We start from the raw sequence: 19,209 nt of genomic DNA, 5'->3' as shown, positions 1-19,209 counted from the left end.
AAAAATTGAACCAAATACGACATTACTTTGAGAGAGCATTATTAGAATCTTCAGATTTTATTTTATTCCTTTCTTATGCATTAAGAAAGGTACATTTGAATAGGAGATGGCAACAAAAAAGTCTGCAAAGCTAAAAAAAGTTACACAATATTTGGCCAACCTCCCTCTACCAAACTTCTGTATATGTGCAAGGGTTAGAAGCCACATCAGACATTCTTGTCCACACCCACAGTGGAGTATGGCCAGCAGCAGTTTCTGTTATTCACTGTCTAGAATAAATCACAAAGGCAAGCAAGGAAGTTGATCTTGGCCATATCTGTGATCACTCAGCTGACGCATTATATTTGGCAGCACCATTTCCAGAACTTTATAGTCTCTTGGGGAAACAAGATCAGTCTTTGAATGTCTCTGAGATCTAAGGTATATGGCTAGTGGGAATTAGAGGAACATGCTAACTGAGATCATTCCAGAATCCTCAGGGAGACATTGATCTGTCGATGAGGACAGCAGGCCAAATGAACCATAGCATGACTGCATTCTAGAGTCCATTGCCCTCTTGAACAGAAATGGGAGCCACGGTGACTTTCTCTTGGGTCTGATATAAGGTGTTGGTGGGCTGCTCTGCAAATTACTGATTACTGCTGGCATTTTCCTACACAACTGCATATACAAATCTCTCTCTTGGGAATACACACAACTTGTAAGAGCCTGATTTGTCATTTGTTACTGTCATATTTTATAAAATTTGGTGTATTTTCCATTTTTAAGTTCTAAAAGTGATCTTATATACTGTTGTTTCAGGTAAACAAGCAGCTGTTAATGTGCATGTTTACGGGGGATAGCACATATGAGGAGCTTATATTTGAACCTGTCTTTTTATTAGAAGCCGAGCAGCATTCAAGCTAATTTGTAGGAGCCTGGGACTTGCAGAGTTTAGTAAAGGGCTTTATTTTGGCATAGACAAGTTTGTAGGGTCAACGGAGAAGGAAACCAAAGCACGTTAATCACTCTAGTTATGGGAAATCTTGGGTATATTCGTTTCCTACCCACACACAACTGGGTCCTCATGTTACTTTGTGCATCAAAAATAATTTCATTAGTGGGTGTAATAGCATGCATGGGCTCACTAGCTTAGCAATCATCTTCATTTGAGTGAGCATCTGTGATAACAGCACCCTACTGAGGCAGAAATTACATCGCCTCTTTTGTTGATCTCCAGTGGGGTGGAAGGAGGAATAGATTTGGAGGAAAGGCCTCCAAAGGAGAAAGAGCTTAGAAAACATGCCATCTAGCCAAATGATTATGCATTATGCTCCTCATTGGCTGTTTTCCCAACATTTAGCATTCTCCTTGGTGAATCCCACTCCTCTCAGTAGTTTTATTTCCCTACTGACTTGGCTGAGCAATGACCAGAGATTGGAACTCACCTTTGGCTGAACTACACCAGAGACACAGAGAAGCTGCAAGGAGAGACTGGATAGATTAGATGTATTTGTAATAAATAAACATGGACTCATATTTCACTTGTTATAGTGCATAACTAGGAAACTGATCTATGGCCAATTGAAAACGAATCCTAACCAAACATCAAATCTAGTAATACCAGTTTTTTTTTCATGGGCAGCAACACATTTTGGCTTAAGCTATCAACTAGAAAAAGTATTTAATGCTAGTTATTACTTATTAACCATGTTTTCTCAAAACTTTAAACAGTACAGCATATGTATAATGTGCTGTTTCAGTTTTGTAGTGCAATATCGAAAATAACTGGCATCAACACCACTAGTTAGCCCATGTTTAAAGGGGAGTAGCATTTTGTGAAGGGTTATTTCTTTGGCTCTAATGTTGACTGATGTGCCTGTTGTCCAGTCCAAACTAATGTAGAAGTGGATCCAATTGATTTCAGCAAGTCCTTGTCCAGTAGAAGGTATATAAAATAGAGGCAGTATATTTTATCAAGGTACTGCTTCACTGGTTAATATGATTCTTCAGGAAACAGTGTGTCTGTTATCCTAAAGCTGTTAAGCATGCCTGAGTGCCAACAAGTTTATGAAAGTTACTGGGTTTTATTTATAGTGATTTGTGTTTTGTATTTTACTATGCTGCTCTGAGAGCTTTAGTAGAAAAGCAACTAACAAACAAAAGGCTTTCCCTGAATCCCTAAAAGCACTGAAGAAGTATGTGAAAGTGAAATGTGACTTGATAATAGGTTGTTTTAATTTATGTAGTAAAATTATAATCTTTGCTTATGCATCTTTGCATCAGTTCTCGCAGATCAATCTTGACCATATTATTAAGCAAAATCAGAGCTTGTTTTGTGCACCAATGTGGTGAACCAGCACCTTTTCCTGCTGGGGCAAGGACATCCTTTTGCTCTGGGGGCAGCCTGAGCTGATTGGTCAGAAGAGGCAACTTCTGATCAAGCTATCCAGCCTGGCCCCAGAGCAAAAAGACTCTCAAGCCCTAGCCAAAAGGATTGGCCCGGTCCGGCACTCTTTTATTGAAAACCTTTCTACCTGAATAGGGTCCCCAAGGCAGTGAAAATCATGAGTATGGGGATTTTTTTAAAAAACAAGAGTGTTGTGCTGGATAATTTGGAAGGGGCAACTTGTGCTCTTAGATCACTGCAAGTCAATGACTAAACTGGAATTTGATTCCAGAGGCTAATGTCAGCAGCACTCCTTGTGCCTACTGAGAATCCTGTATTGTCAGTTCATTCTGTGTACTTCTTTACACAGGCAGGCCTTCAGACTCTCTGTACATTCAGATGTTTTGGAGAAGTATCATGCATTTCTTTTGGAATCCAAGTTACATATGATAATATCCATGAAACAGAATATCTACCCCATCTGTTTGGTTTTCTTGGACAGCGTTAACTACGTTTTAAGAACTCTCAATTTTACAGTGATAGCTTGTTTCAGTACAAACCATATTCCTTCAAACTGATAAAATGGCTTTCCCTTCTAAACTGGTTAACTATTCTTTCTTTTCCCTTTTCTTTTGGTTTCTCATAGTGCTGAACCAGCTGTCTCTAGGAAGCACACACACCAGGAATGGAGGTGTAGTGCGCCAACTTCTGCAAGCACCTCATTCTACCATGGGGTGTGCGTGTAGAATTTACTCAGCTGGCTAGGACCTAACCTAATAGACCATAATGAGGAGTTCACTTCTCCATCTTTATCAGATCTCTACCTGAACACAATAGGATTTGGTTTCACTGCTACCACTAGATATGAATGATAGAGATGGTTGTTTAGTTATACTGAGCTGAACCTTCTATTTTTTTTCCTTACAAAATACTATTCTTCCAGATAAGAATTCTTCCAACTCACTATGGATGTATTAGGGAAAGTCTTGCAATCTTGCTTATTAGAGTCATTCTGTTCTGGGAAGGCATCTACCTGCCTTCTCTTTGTACATTGGTAAGTGGGAGTTGAATCAGGTTTCTGTGAGGTTACAGAATCACCACTATAACTTCAATTTCTGGGAGTGGGGTGAGGGAGTATGCTAATTACATGCTGATTATATGCTCATTACAAAAGTAAAAAATGTATAGTTTAACAAAAAATTGCCTTCTTTCAAAAGAAAATAGGCAGAAAATGCTCTCACTCACGTCTAAACTTACTCCTGATGATGGTGAGTTAAGAAGGAGGCAGAATAATAATGCCTACGTTTGTTTCAGCTGTGTTTAGGCTTCTCTCCGTTTCCCAATCTCTTTCATTCTTATTTTTCCCCATGTGTTTGTGTGTGTGTGTGTGTGAGTGTAAAGTGCTGTCAAGTTACAGATGACTTACGATGACCCCTGTGGGGGTTTTCAAGGGAAATGACTAACAGGAGAGGGTGCCATTGCCTGCCTCTGCATAGCAACCACTGTCTTCCTTGGTGGTCTCCTTATTCCCACAAATTAAAAAAAATCCAAAATCTACTACTTCCCCTCAAAGAGCCGAAATTTTCCTTAAAAACAAACAAACTTAGACCTCTCTCATCCTTCCAAATGGAAAATTACTAATTTTCAAGAGCTGCCCTTACACTGCATGGATTATGTGCAGTTCATTGGGCCACAGGAAAAGTACTTTTATTCTGTTGTCTAATTCCTATCAACATATTAATTGTCATCTTGATCACTTGGCAGTCTGAAGCTAGATAGAAAAACCTGATCTGCAACCTTTGTCTACCAGGAAAAGTAGGTTTAAATTAGCATCTGGGCATGCACAGATTGTGAATTCAACATTTGTCTTCTAAAGCTGTGATTTTTTTACAGAGATGCCTGGAGTGAAGTTTTTGTTGGTTTTGTTTTTACCACAGGCAGTAAGAGCATTTTCCTGCTGTTATCCCCAGTAACTAATATCATATGTTTATGATCTCTAAACATTGAGGTTTCATCTTGCCATCATGGCTAATTTAACTATCTAAAGCTTCTAAAACAGTTGATAGGAAATAGCGGAAGGCTAGAAGGTATTTGTTTCAGAAAGTTCAAGTAGGGATGTCTTAATCAGTTAATTGTATGAGCATTAAATTGGTTTTCTTGATCTACTGATTACTCAGTTACATCTGCATACATATGCTTATGGCTAAAGCAAAAGTTTAAAAAGCCAAAAATAAACATGTTTCCGCAAGCACCACCTTAGAAGAAACATTTCCTCCAATGTACAAGAGAAGGTAGAATGCAAAGCACTTTCTATGGTAGCAACTGCCATCTGCAGCTTTTATAACTAATAGCAAAATTTACTGTTTATTTAAATAACAAATTCCTGTCTTTCTCCTCAGTGGGAACCTGAAGTTACTTATATAGCTTTTATTTTGTTCTCATAACAACCCTTTAAGGTAGGTTAGGCTGAGAGAAACTTACCAAAGATCACCCAGTGAGTGTCCATGACAGAGTGGATTCAAACATGATCATAGTTTGACCTTCTAACCTCTACACCCAGCTGAATGTTTTAACACTTTAATGCTTTAATTAAAATGTGATGACCAATTAACTGGGTGCATTACTTTAGTCAATCAGTTTAACTAACTAAACAACTATACACTGGTGTCCTAATTAGAGCAAAAACTAGATGGACCTGGAAAGTTTTAGAAGTACTTGGGGCTGGAGTCAGTAAAAAAAACTTGCTACAGGAGTTGGTGGAATAGATCTTTCTCTGCCTTTCTTCCCACAACACACTTTTGTTTCTTCCAGAAATCTCTGAGGGTAGAGGAACTTTTGTGAGAAGAATGCTTGGAGCTGCAGAGAGGAGGCAGAACTGAGTAAAATTACCTCAATTTTCCTTTTCTCTTGTGCAAGCCACAGCAAGGGAAGAGGAAATGGTGGGTGGCTCACTCTACCAAGTCCTTCTGCAGTCTTCCAGTGGATCCAACCATTGAAACAGTAACTGAAAACTATTAATTTGAAAACAGATTACAAAGATAGTAGTTGTGGAAAGTTGATAGGAAGGAGAATTGAAAAGGGGTAATGGCGAACAAAAATAATCATATAGAATTAAAGGAAGGGCAAGTAGATAGAATGGCAAAAAGAAGTGTGCAGGTAGGTTTCATTGCCCAAGGCTGTCTATTTTCATAGAAAGTTTTATACTTATCCTGATAACAGGTAGGTCATCTCTGATCCTGTTAAGATCTCAACACACTACTGAGACTTGACAAATTTCCAAGAGTAAGGTAGCATGGTTACTCACTTTCAGCCAAGTCACAAACATATAGCTTAAATTACATACTATGAGGTACTCTGACTCTCAAAAGCTCATTCCTTGGGAAATCTAGTTGGTCTTTAAGGTGCTACTGGACCTGAATCTTGTGTTCGAGTAATTACTCATCCTGGCCCCTGGGATACTACAGGGGAAAAGAGGAAGCCTGCATTTGGTCAGAGGGAGTTGGACTTGCTTAGACTATAGAAACCTGGATTAAAATATCTGCTCACTGCTGGATAGTCTTGGTTGTAAATTGGTGTGTCTCAGCCTAATCCAACTCGCAGGGTTGTTATGAAGATAATATGGAATGATCCCAAGTATGCAACCGTAAACTCCTTGGAGGAAAACTGAGTTAGAAATGCGATACATAAATGTAAGTTTAAATAAATAGCAGCCTTTTTATTTGGCTCTGGAAAATTCCCCCTTATTTAGAGATGGTAGACCAAGAGCCTCTAAGGAGGCCATTGTCAGCCCTATACTGAAGGTGCCTTCTTTGGATTCCATAGACATCAAGTTAGCATTTAATTCTCCATGCATATATGCATCCCTTTGAATATGGCTTTAGAATGTATTTGAGCCAGGGAACAAACTAGCTCAGGGGTGGGCAATTGTTTTGGCTCGGGGGCCACTTTGTGGGAGCGGAGGTTAGCGGAGGGCCGCACCTTTTAAAATGATTGCATTCATTAGTTAACTTTGCATTTCAGAAAAGGTATAAATTGTATCATAAAAATCAATAAATATAAATTAAATAAAATAGTGGTAGTTTTATTCAATTTATTTATTGTGCTAATTTCATATCATCTATAGCTGCAAGCACATTTAATTTTAGAATCAGTTTAATGAGACAAATGTACCCTATCACACTTTTCTATTGTCTTGGCGGGCCACAAAAAACTCTGTAGCGGGCCGCACGTGGCCCGCAGGCTGCAATTCGCCCACCCCTGAACTAGCTGATGATTCTTTTTTGTTGAGCAATTTTCTGGACTATCCAGTATCCTTTTAGACTATCTGTCAGACTGAGTGTGCAGGAATCACTGTTTTGCAACAGTTCCAAATTGAAGTGCTGGGAGACTGTTTTGCAGCTCCCTGACACTTCCTGCAAATATCCTGTTTGGTACCGCAGGTTTTCTTTTTGTCTCTTATGCTGATCTATATAAATATGAAACTTCTGGGAGAGTCATGCAAGGATTTGGTGTTTGGCATTATTTGCAGGACTGGTAACAGTGGTGTACTAAGAGGAAATGGAGGCTGATAATGCATTTTCTCTAGCTGTACTGGCAGTTTAAGAAGAAAGTATCCAATTCACTTCCCATATAGGTTAAGAGCTATCCAGCATCATTATTCAAAATTGTCTGGACCCAGGTGTCATTTCTTTGCACCTGGTTAGGGCTGCCAGCCTCCCGATGGGGCCTGGAGATCTGGAATTACATTTGATCTCCAGATAAGAGAGATCAATTCCTCGGTAGAAAAACGATTGCTTTGGAGGGTGGATTCTATGTCATTACATGGCACTGAAATCTCTCCCATCTCCAAAACACCACCTCTCTAGGCTTCATCCCTAAATCTCCAGGTATTTTCCTAACTGGCACCTCTACACCTCATAGGAACTTGTAATGTGCCTCCCCACCCCAATCAAAAGAAAACAAAAATCTATTTTATTTCTGAAATAAATAATAGACCATATCATGCTAAGGGGACTACATCCTGGGCTAGACTCTGTAAACTGTGTTCACCACCTCCCCTCGAGGCGGGCGGGCGGCGGATAGATGTTGTAATTAGTGGTCTTTATCGCGCAGTTTCAATTTCTACTCCAGCTGTCTTCATTATTTTGTAACAGGAAAAAACTGCAGTGTGTAGCGGGTAATGAAAAAAACTGCAATGAGTAGGGCTGGTGAAATATTATAATATCTTTTTGCTCCACTAACAAACGCCGATCGTCTACATTTAACAACCATTTAGCTGTGTGATGTGTGCATTACAGAAGTTTGGTAGATTCCGGTCTTTCAAAATACTTCCTTCTCGAGCATGACTTAATTGCCCACAAGAAACATGGCTGCTGGCAAGGCCCAAAATACCCCTACATTGTTTTCCATTGAAGTTTTGCCCTTAGCAAATATGGGAGTGATGTATTTCCTGTTCCGTGCTTTTGCTTTCAAGGAAGATGGTGATCCAGTTCGGTAAATGACACTGCCTGCACGTAATTTTGTAAGTACTTTCCCAGTAAGCAAACATTTTTCTTTAAGACAATTTCCTTTTGGAAACTGAGCGTGTTATATTTCCCAAAGCCTGTATGGTGACTCGATTTTTTCTGAAGTTTTTCTATGCAAGCTCTCTGCCGTTTTGTCGCCGTTCTTTTAAAGCAATTTTTACAATCCAGGACAGCCTTATAGACGAAAGTAAGGTATTTCATTGTGTGCAATCCAATTCATAAACTTTTTAAAAATGCTGATAGTATATATTTGCAGCCATCTATGCAAACTATTCAAACACGATAACTTATTTGTTTATAAATGCTGAAACTTGGCTTCCTCGTTAACAATTAAATTGTGCGGGTGGGTGGTGGTGGTGTATGACAATTATTTATAAAAGCAAGGCTGAATGATGGGGGAATAACTAGAAGAGCGAGAGGGTGGAAGTCTCCTGTATATGGAATATTTATGAACAATGGGTGACTTTGACAGAGCAACTTTTCTCATTTATACAGTGCTGTGAGGTGACTGCCTGCATGCTTCACAACTGTTAAACAGATAGAAATGTGAAAGAACAGCCTTGTATTGTATCTGCTTGCCTTGCTTTGGCATAAAATGAAAGACGGAGCAACACAGATCCTCATGGATCCTCTATTTTTTTAACTGAATGCCTCCAAATCCATCAAATCACATGTCACAGACTAAACTATAAAAAACATGAATCCTGCACTTCATGGTACCACAATCATGCAAAAATATGGATCTGAGTCATGGATCCTCATGAAGTAATATGATTTTTTTCACTGAAACCAAACCAGCATGATACTGTAACTCATATTTCGGTCAGAGCACCATAAAAATCACAGATCCATCACCATGGTGCAGAAACATGAATCCTCAGGATTTTTACATGGAGTCCCCCAAACTCATCATCAACTTGCTCATCATGTCTATAGCCACAGATTGCATAACAAAAATCATATATCTACCTCTTCATGAGGCTTCCATGGTGCAAAAACATGGATCCAAGATACAGATCCTGATGGATCCTCAGGAGTTTTACATTTGGTTACCCCAAATTCACTGTCAACTCACCACGTGCACAGCCACAGACCACACCACAAAAATCACACATTAACTGCTTCAGGTTGCCTCCACAGTGCAAAAACATAGATCCGAAGCATCGATCCTTGGGATCCAAAATACATTGTAAGATCACACATCTCATCAGTGTGCACGGAATGACCCATAAGAACTGTGTTTGAAAACCTGTTGGCATTGATTTCTATGTTTTTTACATAGATTCTACAAAAATCAACTAAACATTCAAAACGTCACTGAAGGTTTATTTACAGTAGGTAAAGTCAGAAGGCACGTAGGCAGGTGTTTGAACTTAAGTAACAAAGGTTTTTATTCAGCAACTTCACTGGTGTGAGGCACAGAACACTTGGAATAACACTAGGTTGTTGGCTTCTTTCAGAGGTTGACACTGCTTCACAGATGTTTCCGTTTTGAAGCACAGACACAGCACGACTTCCCCTCCTCTCCAGACTTAAGGGTGCTCCACTGAGACAAACCCTTACTAGATACTGGGTAGGCATTATTGCTATGAGCTATAACCCTGTTCCTGGCACAAGGGGAGACTCCTTTCTACCCACTTCCTTGGCCCACTATAATTCCCAGATCTCTCAAGTCTAAGCAGGAGTTAGTGCTGGTTTTTCACACTTTAGTCTGAGGACTAACAGTGCTTCACAAACATTATTTCCTCTCATAGAGGATTCTCTGGTTGACCCTCTCTGGTCAAAAGCCAGACTCCAACTCCCTTTCACTCTCTTGTTTTCTCTCCAACTCCAACTGACAGCTTCCCCAACATACCATCCCCAACTGCCATTTCAGGCTAGCCACATGGGGAGGGGAAGCATGTCAATCATATTTTCATTTCTAGAAATCTCAGCATCTGAAGCTGAGTCCGTCACACATGGATTCTACAAAAATCAACTAAATTCACACATCATGCCAATGTCCATGGAATGCACCGTAAAACACGTAGTTTCACTTTTCTGTGGCATTACAACAGTGCAAAAGCAGGGATCCAAGGTGCAGATCCTCTTGGACTTTCATGATTTCCTCATAGTTAATACTAGTATGGATCATCAAATCACACATGACATCAGCATTAATTGAATGCACCCCCCCCCCAAGAAAAAGAACAGCAAAAACAAAGAAAATAATTATGGCATCATGATGCCAGCTCATGGTGGAAAAGCATACATATGCCTACTGTTCCTGAAAACTCACTGTCAAATCACAGATCATATCTATGTTCACAGATTTTACCATACAATTTGATCCAAAACATCATATATCAACATGACATAGAAACTTGTAGAAAAACCTTTGATCCTCACAATGTCTATGTATAGTCAAAAATGTATTGTGAAATGAGAAATCACATCCATTTCCACAACCTCCATTGTAAAGAAATGTATCTGGTACTTCTTGGTGCCACTCTAGTACAAAGATATCCAAGGTACAGACTATTATGGTCCAATTTAGGAATAGAGAATATCAAACTCGCTCAAGCAAAGGCAGGCAATGGCAAACCACCTCTGTTAATTTCTTGCCTTGAAAACCCCAGCAGGGATTGGCATAAATCAGCTGTAAATTGACAGCACTTTACACTCCCACACATAGATGGAGACAACAAAAGGAATCATCAAAAACAATCTTCTGCTCACGCTAATTCAGTTAAAAATGGCTTTTAAAAAACACTTTGAAATTTTTGTAGTTATAAATGGAATTTTAATCTAAAGCAAGGTTTGTGACCAACAGATTTTCTTTGTCACTGTAAGCTTCTAAATGCTAACCAAATCTGTGAGAACCAGTGTGGTGTAGTGGTTAGAGTGCTGTGCTAGGATCCGGGAGAACTAGGTTAAAATTCCTACTCTGCTATGGAAGCTCATTGAGTGACCTTGGGTCCGTCATACCCTATCTACCTCACAGGGCTGTTGTGAGGATAAAATGGAGGAAAGTTAAATGATGTAAGCCACTTTGGGTCCTGACTCGGGAGAAAGTTAAGGTATTCTTTAAGTAAAAGGTATGTTTTAAAATTCATGTTTTTAATTCAAATTATGGTATGTTTTTAATTCAAATTAAATTTGAACAAGGGTACAGACTTTCTGACGAAATGCACTATGATGTCTTTTGGTAGCTTGTTGTGTGTCGCATATCTGGAGGAAACTCTGTATACTTTATCCAGTTCTATGTCAATTCTTGGGATGTCCCACTGCAGAAATTCTGCCAAGGCCTCTACCACCCTGTATCAAATATCTTTGTCTTGTGTCTCCTTAAATCCTCTTAGCCTCAGAGCATATTCTTTCTCTCTTAGTTACAATAAGGCTAAATTATCTTGATGTTTCTCCAACTCTTTATCAAACACTGCTGTTCTACTGTTCAAGAACTTTTTTACCTCCTCAGAGGTTTTTTCTTAACAGCACCTTCAATATTTTTAATTTGCTCAGTTAAATCTGTTTTAAATTTCGTAAAATTGTCTTCCATTCTTTTTCAAATGAGTCTAATTTATTACCTAATTGATCAAAAAGTTTTTGCATCAAATCTGTGGATGTAGGAGTGTCTATAGATGAAGATCATTTTCTTGTACCTTGAGACATTTTTCTGCTAGGTGGCTCTGTTTCTCTATGAATAATCTGTGAGGCCTTTTTACAGATACTATGGTTAACTTTCAGTTTTGTTCAGTGTTGTTCAGCTTTATTTACAACTTTGTTCAGCTTTGTTTATATCCCACGGGTTTCAAGATCATTGCTTCAACCTTAGCTTCTATGCAGTTTTATTTTAACCAGTCCAGCCAAAGCACTTTCTCCCAATATAAGTTCACAAATTTCAGAGAAAAACAAACAACAAGCTTTTTGATCCCCCTTAGTCCGGGAAATCTTTCCTTCTCATATGTAGTTTAAGAGCTCCCTGCTAATAATGTATCATTATTCATACCTCAGTTATGAGGGGGAAAAGAGAGAAAGAGAAAAAAGTCCAGGAAAGCAGAATATTAGATAGTAAATAATTGTGTCATAGAGTTGGTTAATCCTTTGAAGTTAGTAGATTTAAGACATGAGGGTAGCTTGCCTTTGGACTCCAATCGCAGCTGCAAGTCAGTGTTTTCTCCACAACTCCAGACAGCCCCAAATTTCTAACCACTACCCAGGACAAACCTGGGCAGTAAGACCTTCAGCAGAGCTGTCAAACGGAGCACAAGTGGATGAACTCATGATCTCTCTTTATCCAGAGCGATTTGTCAGCTGAAGTTGCATCTTCAGGCAGCCATGCCCTCACATCACATGTGCATCAGTAAAAGGTATTCATTAAGTAAATAAAGTTCATTGTGGATACTGAGAAAACCTCATGAAAACAGAGAATCTATTTATATATCCTCCCATCTACATGTAGAATGTGTGGTTGGACCTCCCCCCCCGCCCCGCCCTCGCATCCAACTGAATAACATATGCTATAGTGCTTCATTGCCTATATGCAGGGCTTTTTTTCAGCGGGATCTCCCCGGATCTGAGATCTGGCACCTCTGAAAAAAGATCACGTGACTAGTGACCCTGCCCCTGGCACCCAAAGACCCATGGGCCATCTCCCCAGGTGAAGCTTCTCCCGGGCCGCCTGCTTCCCCGGCCTCTTCCCCGGCCTTTCCATTCCTCCCTCCCTTCCTTTTTCTTTCCTTCTTTCCTTGCTTCCTTCTTTCTTTCCCTCCCTTTCTCTTTCCATGTCTTTTCTTCTTCCCTTTCTTTACCTTCCTTCCTGAGGTACCACCGCCACCTGGCTGGCTGAGAGGCAGGCTGGGAGGGAAAAGAAAGGAAGAGAAAGCTGTCCTCTTATTGCTCTTCCCCCGCACCACCACCATGCCAAGCAAGGTGCAAGAGAAGGAAGGAGGCATGCAGCTGGCTGGAGGCAAGGCAAGGGGGATTCCCCTCTTATCAACTGAAAAAGCCCTTTAAATGCCAGCCGGGCTGACAGGAGGGGGATTCTCCTCTCATCAGCTGAAAAAAGCCCTTTAAATACCGGCTGCTTTTTTCAGCTGATGAGAGGGGAATCCCCCTCTCAGCTGAAAAAAGCCTTTTAAATGCTGGCCGCTTTACAGCTGATGGGAGGGGATTCCCCTCTCATCAGCTGTAAAGCAGCCAGCATTTGAAAGCAGAGAAATGACTTTGTTCCTTTCCCTGTTGCTGCGAAGCAGCAGGGAAAGGGCATTCCCCCCACCTTGGATCAGCTGCCTGGTCTGGCAGCTGATCCAAGGGGAGGGTAGCTCCTTTCCCCATCACTTGACAGCGACAAGTAAAGGAACATTTAAATGCCCTTTCCCTGTCACTCCGAAGCAGCAGGAAAGGGCATTCCCCCTTTGGGTCAGCGGCTTGGCAAGCCGGGCCAGAGTTTACAATGTTCCTTTCCATGCTTCTGCACAGCGGCACAGGAAGGGGCATTTTAAACCCTGGCATCTGTAGCTTGACAGGAATTTTCCTGCTAAGCCACTGAGCCAAGCTGGCGTGGGTTTAAAAATCCCTTTCCGTCTGCTATGTAGCGGCACAGAAAGGGGCATTTAAACCCTGGCACCAGCTGTTTGGTGGGGAAATCCCTGACAAGCAGCTGTCGGTGGGGTGTTTAAATACTCCTTTTCAGGACTATGTAAGTGGGGTGGGGCCAGTGGGGGGTAGGGGCCTGGAAGCTTCCCCCACACTTCGGTATGCTCCAAATCTTTACAGAGCATACCAAAGTAATTTAAATATCCGAATCTGAAGTGGCTTGTCGCTTAGGATTTTGAGTGTTTATGAAGCTTTTTCCTGCTTCGAGTAAACCCAAAGCTGGAAATCCAAGGGTTTTTTTGGTGCACACCCCTAGTCATAAACTAGTGATGGGTGGCTATATCCTTTATGGTATCTGGACAAGCCAGTCTAAGCCATGAGATATTGTTGCTCTAGGGTTTCCTATTAAGCTGAAGTTACATTATGGCTATGGGCTGTGATCCAGGAGGTCCCTGGTTCAAATCTCACTTCTGCCAGGAACTTACAAGGTGGCTTTAGGTACTCTCAACCATCCCTCTGTAATATTAGTACAACACTGGCCTACTTTACAGGGCCATTGTAAGGGTTACTGGTAATATCGGCAATGCTCTCTGAACAATGAAATTGCTATAGAAATGCAAAGCATTATTATTTCACTTAGAAAAAGTGCAATAATACAAAGCACCGTAGCTTTATCTTTATTTATTCCCTTATTGGACTTGAATCCCACCCCATCCCAAAGTCAGGATAGCTTGCAATACTTTAATTATCACTCTTGTTTATGTACCAGCAAATCTCCAGCACTGGAGAAGCAATCATAAGCAAAACCTACTTAGCTTCCAAGATCTTAGATCAGGCTAGCCTGGCTATACTGCCCCAGTTAACTCTTACACTAAACTAACAGTGAATAGATCTTTCATCCACACATTTCTCTAATCATTTTTAAAGTCCCTAATACCCTCTAGCAGTTGCCACTTCATGTGGCAATGAACTCCATATAGATAATAATAAATAATAATAATAGCATTAGATTTATATATATAACAATAATAACATTCGATTTATATACTGCCCTTCAGTGAATTTTTGGTGAGTTTTCATGGTGAGTTTTTGGTGACCTAGGGCAAAAATCATGAGGATCCATAAGGATATTTGCTTTGAATTCATGTTTTTGTGCCATGATGATACCAAAAAGCAGTGGATCCAAGTTTTTTGTACTGTAATCTGTGGCCACAGAAGTGATGAGTGATTTGCTGGTGTGCTTTGAGTAAGCCCACATAAAAATCATGACAATCCATGCTTTGGATCTATGTTTTTGAACCATGGCGATACGACAAAGAGATGAATCCATGCTTTTTGTGGTGGAATCTGTGGCAATGGACATGTTGAGTGGTATCATGAGTTTTGGGGGATCTCAAGTAAAAATTTTGAGGATCCATGTCTTTGAACTGTGGCAGTGCCACAAAGTAGTAGATCCCTCATTGCTATAGTGGATCTATTTAAAATCAACTAGATCAGACTTTTACCCTGTCCCCTTTCTGAGAAAGGGAGCTAAAGGTCCCCATGTCTCTTCTGTTTATATGTGGCTAACAGATGGTAACCTGAACAGATCACTTTCCAGTTGTAGAGATCATGATGAAACAAAGTAAAATAAATGACCTCTTTCTGGTGTTTCACAGAAGCCCTCAAAAAGCACCTTAAAATGTGCTTGCTTAGATTTTTGTGAACTGTGACTCAAGGTAGGCCCCAGAAGTTATGTTAAAGTCGTCCAGTTATGAATGAAAGTTGTCAGAAATGAATCTGTGAAAAAGGATTGCAGCCTCTTTAGTGACCCTGGTCATCACTCAACCTGTAGTTCAATGATAATTTCATTGCTGGACGTGTGACTAGAATTGAAGGACAAACCCTATTAGTAGAAAGTGTCCCTGTCCCAAGGAGGTACATAGTTAGTTTGGGACATTTTTAGAATGAACGAGGAGAGACACATAGAAGTAATCTGGTAAATTTTGGATTGAGCTGTTGTTGCATCACTATTAGCTCATCATAATCAACAGTATCAAAAGCAACAAAATGATCTAATAGAATGTGAATCCATGTATAGATCTCTAGGTACAGCTTGTGTCATGGCCCAGTCTGAGAGTGAGGTCTCCTCTGGAGGAGAGGAGCCTCGTGTAGCCAGCCAGGACTCCTCAGGAGAAGAGGAGCCCTGTGTAGCCAGCCCTAGCCCTGATTCAGCAGAAGCCAGCAATCAGGAGCAACAGCTGCTGGCTGACCAGAGCTTGCATCCAGCAGCTGAGACACCAGCGCCCTCTAGCTCCAACACCTCAGGGGAAGCTCAGCCAGGGACTTCTACAGGTGCAGCGCAGCCAAGAACCTCCACCCCCCCCCCCCCAGGTTCACCCACGCCCAAGGAACGCCGCAGGCAGCGCCAGAGACTGGAACTGCAGGAGAGACAGCGCAGTGCTCGCCTCTTGAGCCAACGCCAGCTGCTGGAGAGTGACTATGAGCAGCATCAGGATGGAGCCCCAGCAGCTGGCTGAAAACCACGCCTGGCTATAAGAGCCAGTCTGGAGGAACTGCCGGGCGTGGAAGCAACGTGTCTACTGCCTGCAACCACTCCGTGTTCCGTGGACCTTGCCGTGCCTGCTTTTGGACCTGACTCTATTGGTGACTGACCTTGGACTGTGCCTGACCTCGCTCTTGGACTCTGGACTCACTCCTGGCTTTATCTCGTGCTCTGACCACCGGTTTGACCTGGCTTTAACTCTTGGAACTCCCCTCAGACTCTGGCATTAAGGTTTGGACTTGAACCACCCTGCTTGGGCTGGCCCGGCCCAGCCCATGACAGCTTGCAAGTCAAAGCTACACAGGAGAACCTGGATATCCTACTCAGGTTTATTTTATTTTTATTTATGTATAGTTAAAAACTAGGTTGAGAGCAACTCAATAGATGAAGGGCTTTTGATGTGCTTGAACTTGGAGAGTTGCCACCTACAAAATGAATGTTCATAGAAAAAAGAAAACAGGAAAATAACTGCTGTAATCTATGACAGACTATTCACTTTCAAAAAAATTAGTAGGGACTTGATAATCATAAATCTGAAACCGCCTGACTTCTTGCCTGCAGTATGAGTCATAGGGTTGCCAGATCCCATAAGTCCCCTGGCAGGAGACTGGGACACGCACTTACCCTGTGCTGGGTTCGGAGCTCTCCATGTGCGCTCCCAGTGTGCATGATGATGTCACTTCCGGGAAGTGACATCATCATGTGGGTCAAAGGACAGCCTGGGAGTGTGCGTGCGCTCCCCAAATGGCTGAATCCCCCCCCCCCGCGGGCCCGATTCGACCCAAAACGGGCCTGTTGCAGGTCGCAGGGGCACACCATGCTGTCCAGGGATGTGCCCCCCCCCGCTGGCCAGGTAAGTGGGGGCGGGGGAGGAGGTGGGAGCAGGAGATCCCCCACCCCCGGCGGGGGAATGGCAAGCCTAATGAGTCACTAAACAGTTTAGCAAAGGACTCAGCTTCTTCCAGTGAGTTTTTACCAACCAAAGCAGGAATGGAATCATTTGGATATTCCTATATTTTAAAAAAACTTCTACAGTGGTGAGCCTCATGTACTGAGATTGACACTGTCTGATTATATGGAAAAAATATTATAGATCATATATCTTCATTTGCTTGTTTCACGTTTGAAAGCTTCCATACTTTGCCAATAGGAGTCAGTCTGAGAAGGCATCTATTTTTAAAAAATAATAGACACCAGCTGCCATGTAACAAAGTAAAAGATGAAGATATTTCTTTGCGAGCTAATAAAACTGTGGAGCAATGCATGATCCTTATTATAACAAAAAAGCTGAACCATCTCAATATGTGGCCAGGGTTCCACATTGCATTCTTTGCACATAAATGTTTTGGAGGCCGTATATGTAAGGACATCACAGAATAAAGTTTAACATGTCTCAAATGGTCCTTGATAGAAGGAAATACAATCTATTGTATGTGTCAGGGACACTGGAGAAATATGAAAAAGTAGCAGAGGAATTCATGAAGCAAGAAGATGGAAGAGCTTTAGCTTCTTCTCAAACATGCTTTGTTTCTTCTTTCTCAGGATGGATGCCAGAGACAAACAAGTTCTTCGTTCCCTGCGCCTGGAGCTGTGTGCAGAACTGCTGGTAGAAGGCCTTGTCATTCAGTATCTTTACCAAGAAGGGATTCTAACAGAGAACCATATACAAGAAATAAGATCCCAAGTCACCAACCACAGGAAAACTATGATGCTTCTTGACATCCTGCCTACAAGAGGGCCCAAGGCTTTTGAGACCTTTCTAGTGTCCTTACAGGAGTTTCCATGGGTGAGAGACAAGCTTGAGGCAAAGCGTAATGAAGTTATACCAGCTGAGCCTGCAGGTAAGCTATAACTACTAGTGTCTTGGGAACCTCTTTTTTGCTGATGAGGATCTATGTTCATGGTTCTAGTTCCTACTGAAGTAGTAAACCAGTGTCTGGTCCATACAATAGCAAATTAAATTTGGCAGAAGACAACATGATTGAAAGCTCTTTCTCACAAAGATATTCCTGTTTTCCGTACATAGGGTACTTCTCGAGAATGTTTAATCATGTGAGCCCCTGTTTGTAGTTGGGTGTTTCAGTCCAGATAGAAATTTACTATCTGAGTAAGAACCAGTCCATAGCCAGCCTTATTTTTTGCCACAAATGGTATTGTTGGTAAAAAGGAAATGGTGGTGGTCCAAAGGCTACAGTTCCTAGTGGACAGCAAGCTTCAAAGCCAGTATTGAGAATAATGATCCATTTGTACATCACAAGGAACTGTCTGGTAATGGGCTCAAAAACATGGTTTCTCCTCAAGCAACTGTAGCTCTGGTTAGATGGCTTTGCTGCAAGGCATAGCTACATGACTTGCTAATCCCATGACGTTTTCCTGTGTGGATAAAATTCTTGTATATAGCTATTAGAAGATAAAGTTATGGGGAAATGGCAGGTCTGTTGACCCAGTAAGGTAAGATAACAAAGGCCCCAAGAGCTGTTCGAAGTAGAGTAGTAGAGGGTACTAAAGATAGCAAGCTCAAAAGCATGTGTAAAAATGAATATATGATACTTTGCAGTCTCAGATAGGAGAGGAGAGGCCCTTACATGTGTTTGTAAGTAAATACTTTATCTGGAGACCACAGAGAAATTATTCTGAAGATAAGTTTTTTTCTCTACTTGCATTGAAGATATAAAATACTGAAAATTAACAGCAATTCCTATTATAAATGAATGGTCACAAAGTTGGCTCCCCTGTAGCGTGTTTAATGCTAATTTAGTAAATAGAAAGGAGAACTGAGAGAGACAAAGCAAGGTAGTAGCAGGTAATCTCTGGTGAAATGTGAGCCATAAGGGGTTAGATAGCTAAATCTGAAATATCTTGACTTTAGTTCTGATGCATTCTGTGAGGAAAGTTAGCTACCTTTTATAGATTAATTTAGTAAGCGTTATCCTAAAATAAGAAAAAACAATCCCTATCTGCTGAATCAGTGGCTTCTCTGCAACTGCATACTGTTTAGAAAGTGGAGGATGAGGACCAATCAGCCCACATATGCAAATGACCTTGAAAGGCTGGCCCAATCAGGGAAGAGTGGCTGAGCTGGCATTGAGTGGAGGCGCAAGCAGGCAGCAGCCTGCCAGCCACACAGGGAAGCTGTATCCTTTTGGGAAAACACATTTTACCCCTTTTTACCCCCTTAGGAGGCGAATTTCTTA

The 19,209-nt window shown here is 41.3% G+C and overlaps 1 protein-coding gene across 4 annotated transcripts in view; it reads left to right on the top strand.

Annotated features, from left to right (window-relative positions):
- CRADD (CASP2 and RIPK1 domain containing adaptor with death domain) overlaps nucleotides 1–19,209 on the top strand; it is a 57,843-nt gene that overhangs the window by 4,166 nt on the left and 34,468 nt on the right. The window contains exons 1-2 of one of the 4 annotated variants that reach the window (XM_054988506.1): nucleotides 7,817–7,889; nucleotides 17,558–17,856. In XM_054988506.1, the coding sequence (XP_054844481.1) occupies nucleotides 17,559–17,856 (298 nt within the window). In that variant the 5' untranslated portion in view covers nucleotides 7,817–7,889; nucleotide 17,558. Of the gene's footprint in view, nucleotides 1–7,816; nucleotides 7,890–16,267; nucleotides 16,343–17,557; nucleotides 17,857–19,209 lie in introns of those variants that run through there. The other 3 variants (XM_054988508.1, XM_054988507.1, XR_008597636.1) reach the window with 3 other exon arrangements.

The sequence above is a fragment of the Eublepharis macularius genome, chromosome 9 (genome assembly GCF_028583425.1).
Source record: "Eublepharis macularius isolate TG4126 chromosome 9, MPM_Emac_v1.0, whole genome shotgun sequence".
In the NCBI taxonomy this organism is placed as follows: Eukaryota; Metazoa; Chordata; class Lepidosauria; order Squamata; family Eublepharidae; genus Eublepharis; species Eublepharis macularius.
The sequence above is the reverse complement of the archived record's forward strand: the minus strand, read 5'-3'. Positions and strand labels throughout refer to the sequence as shown.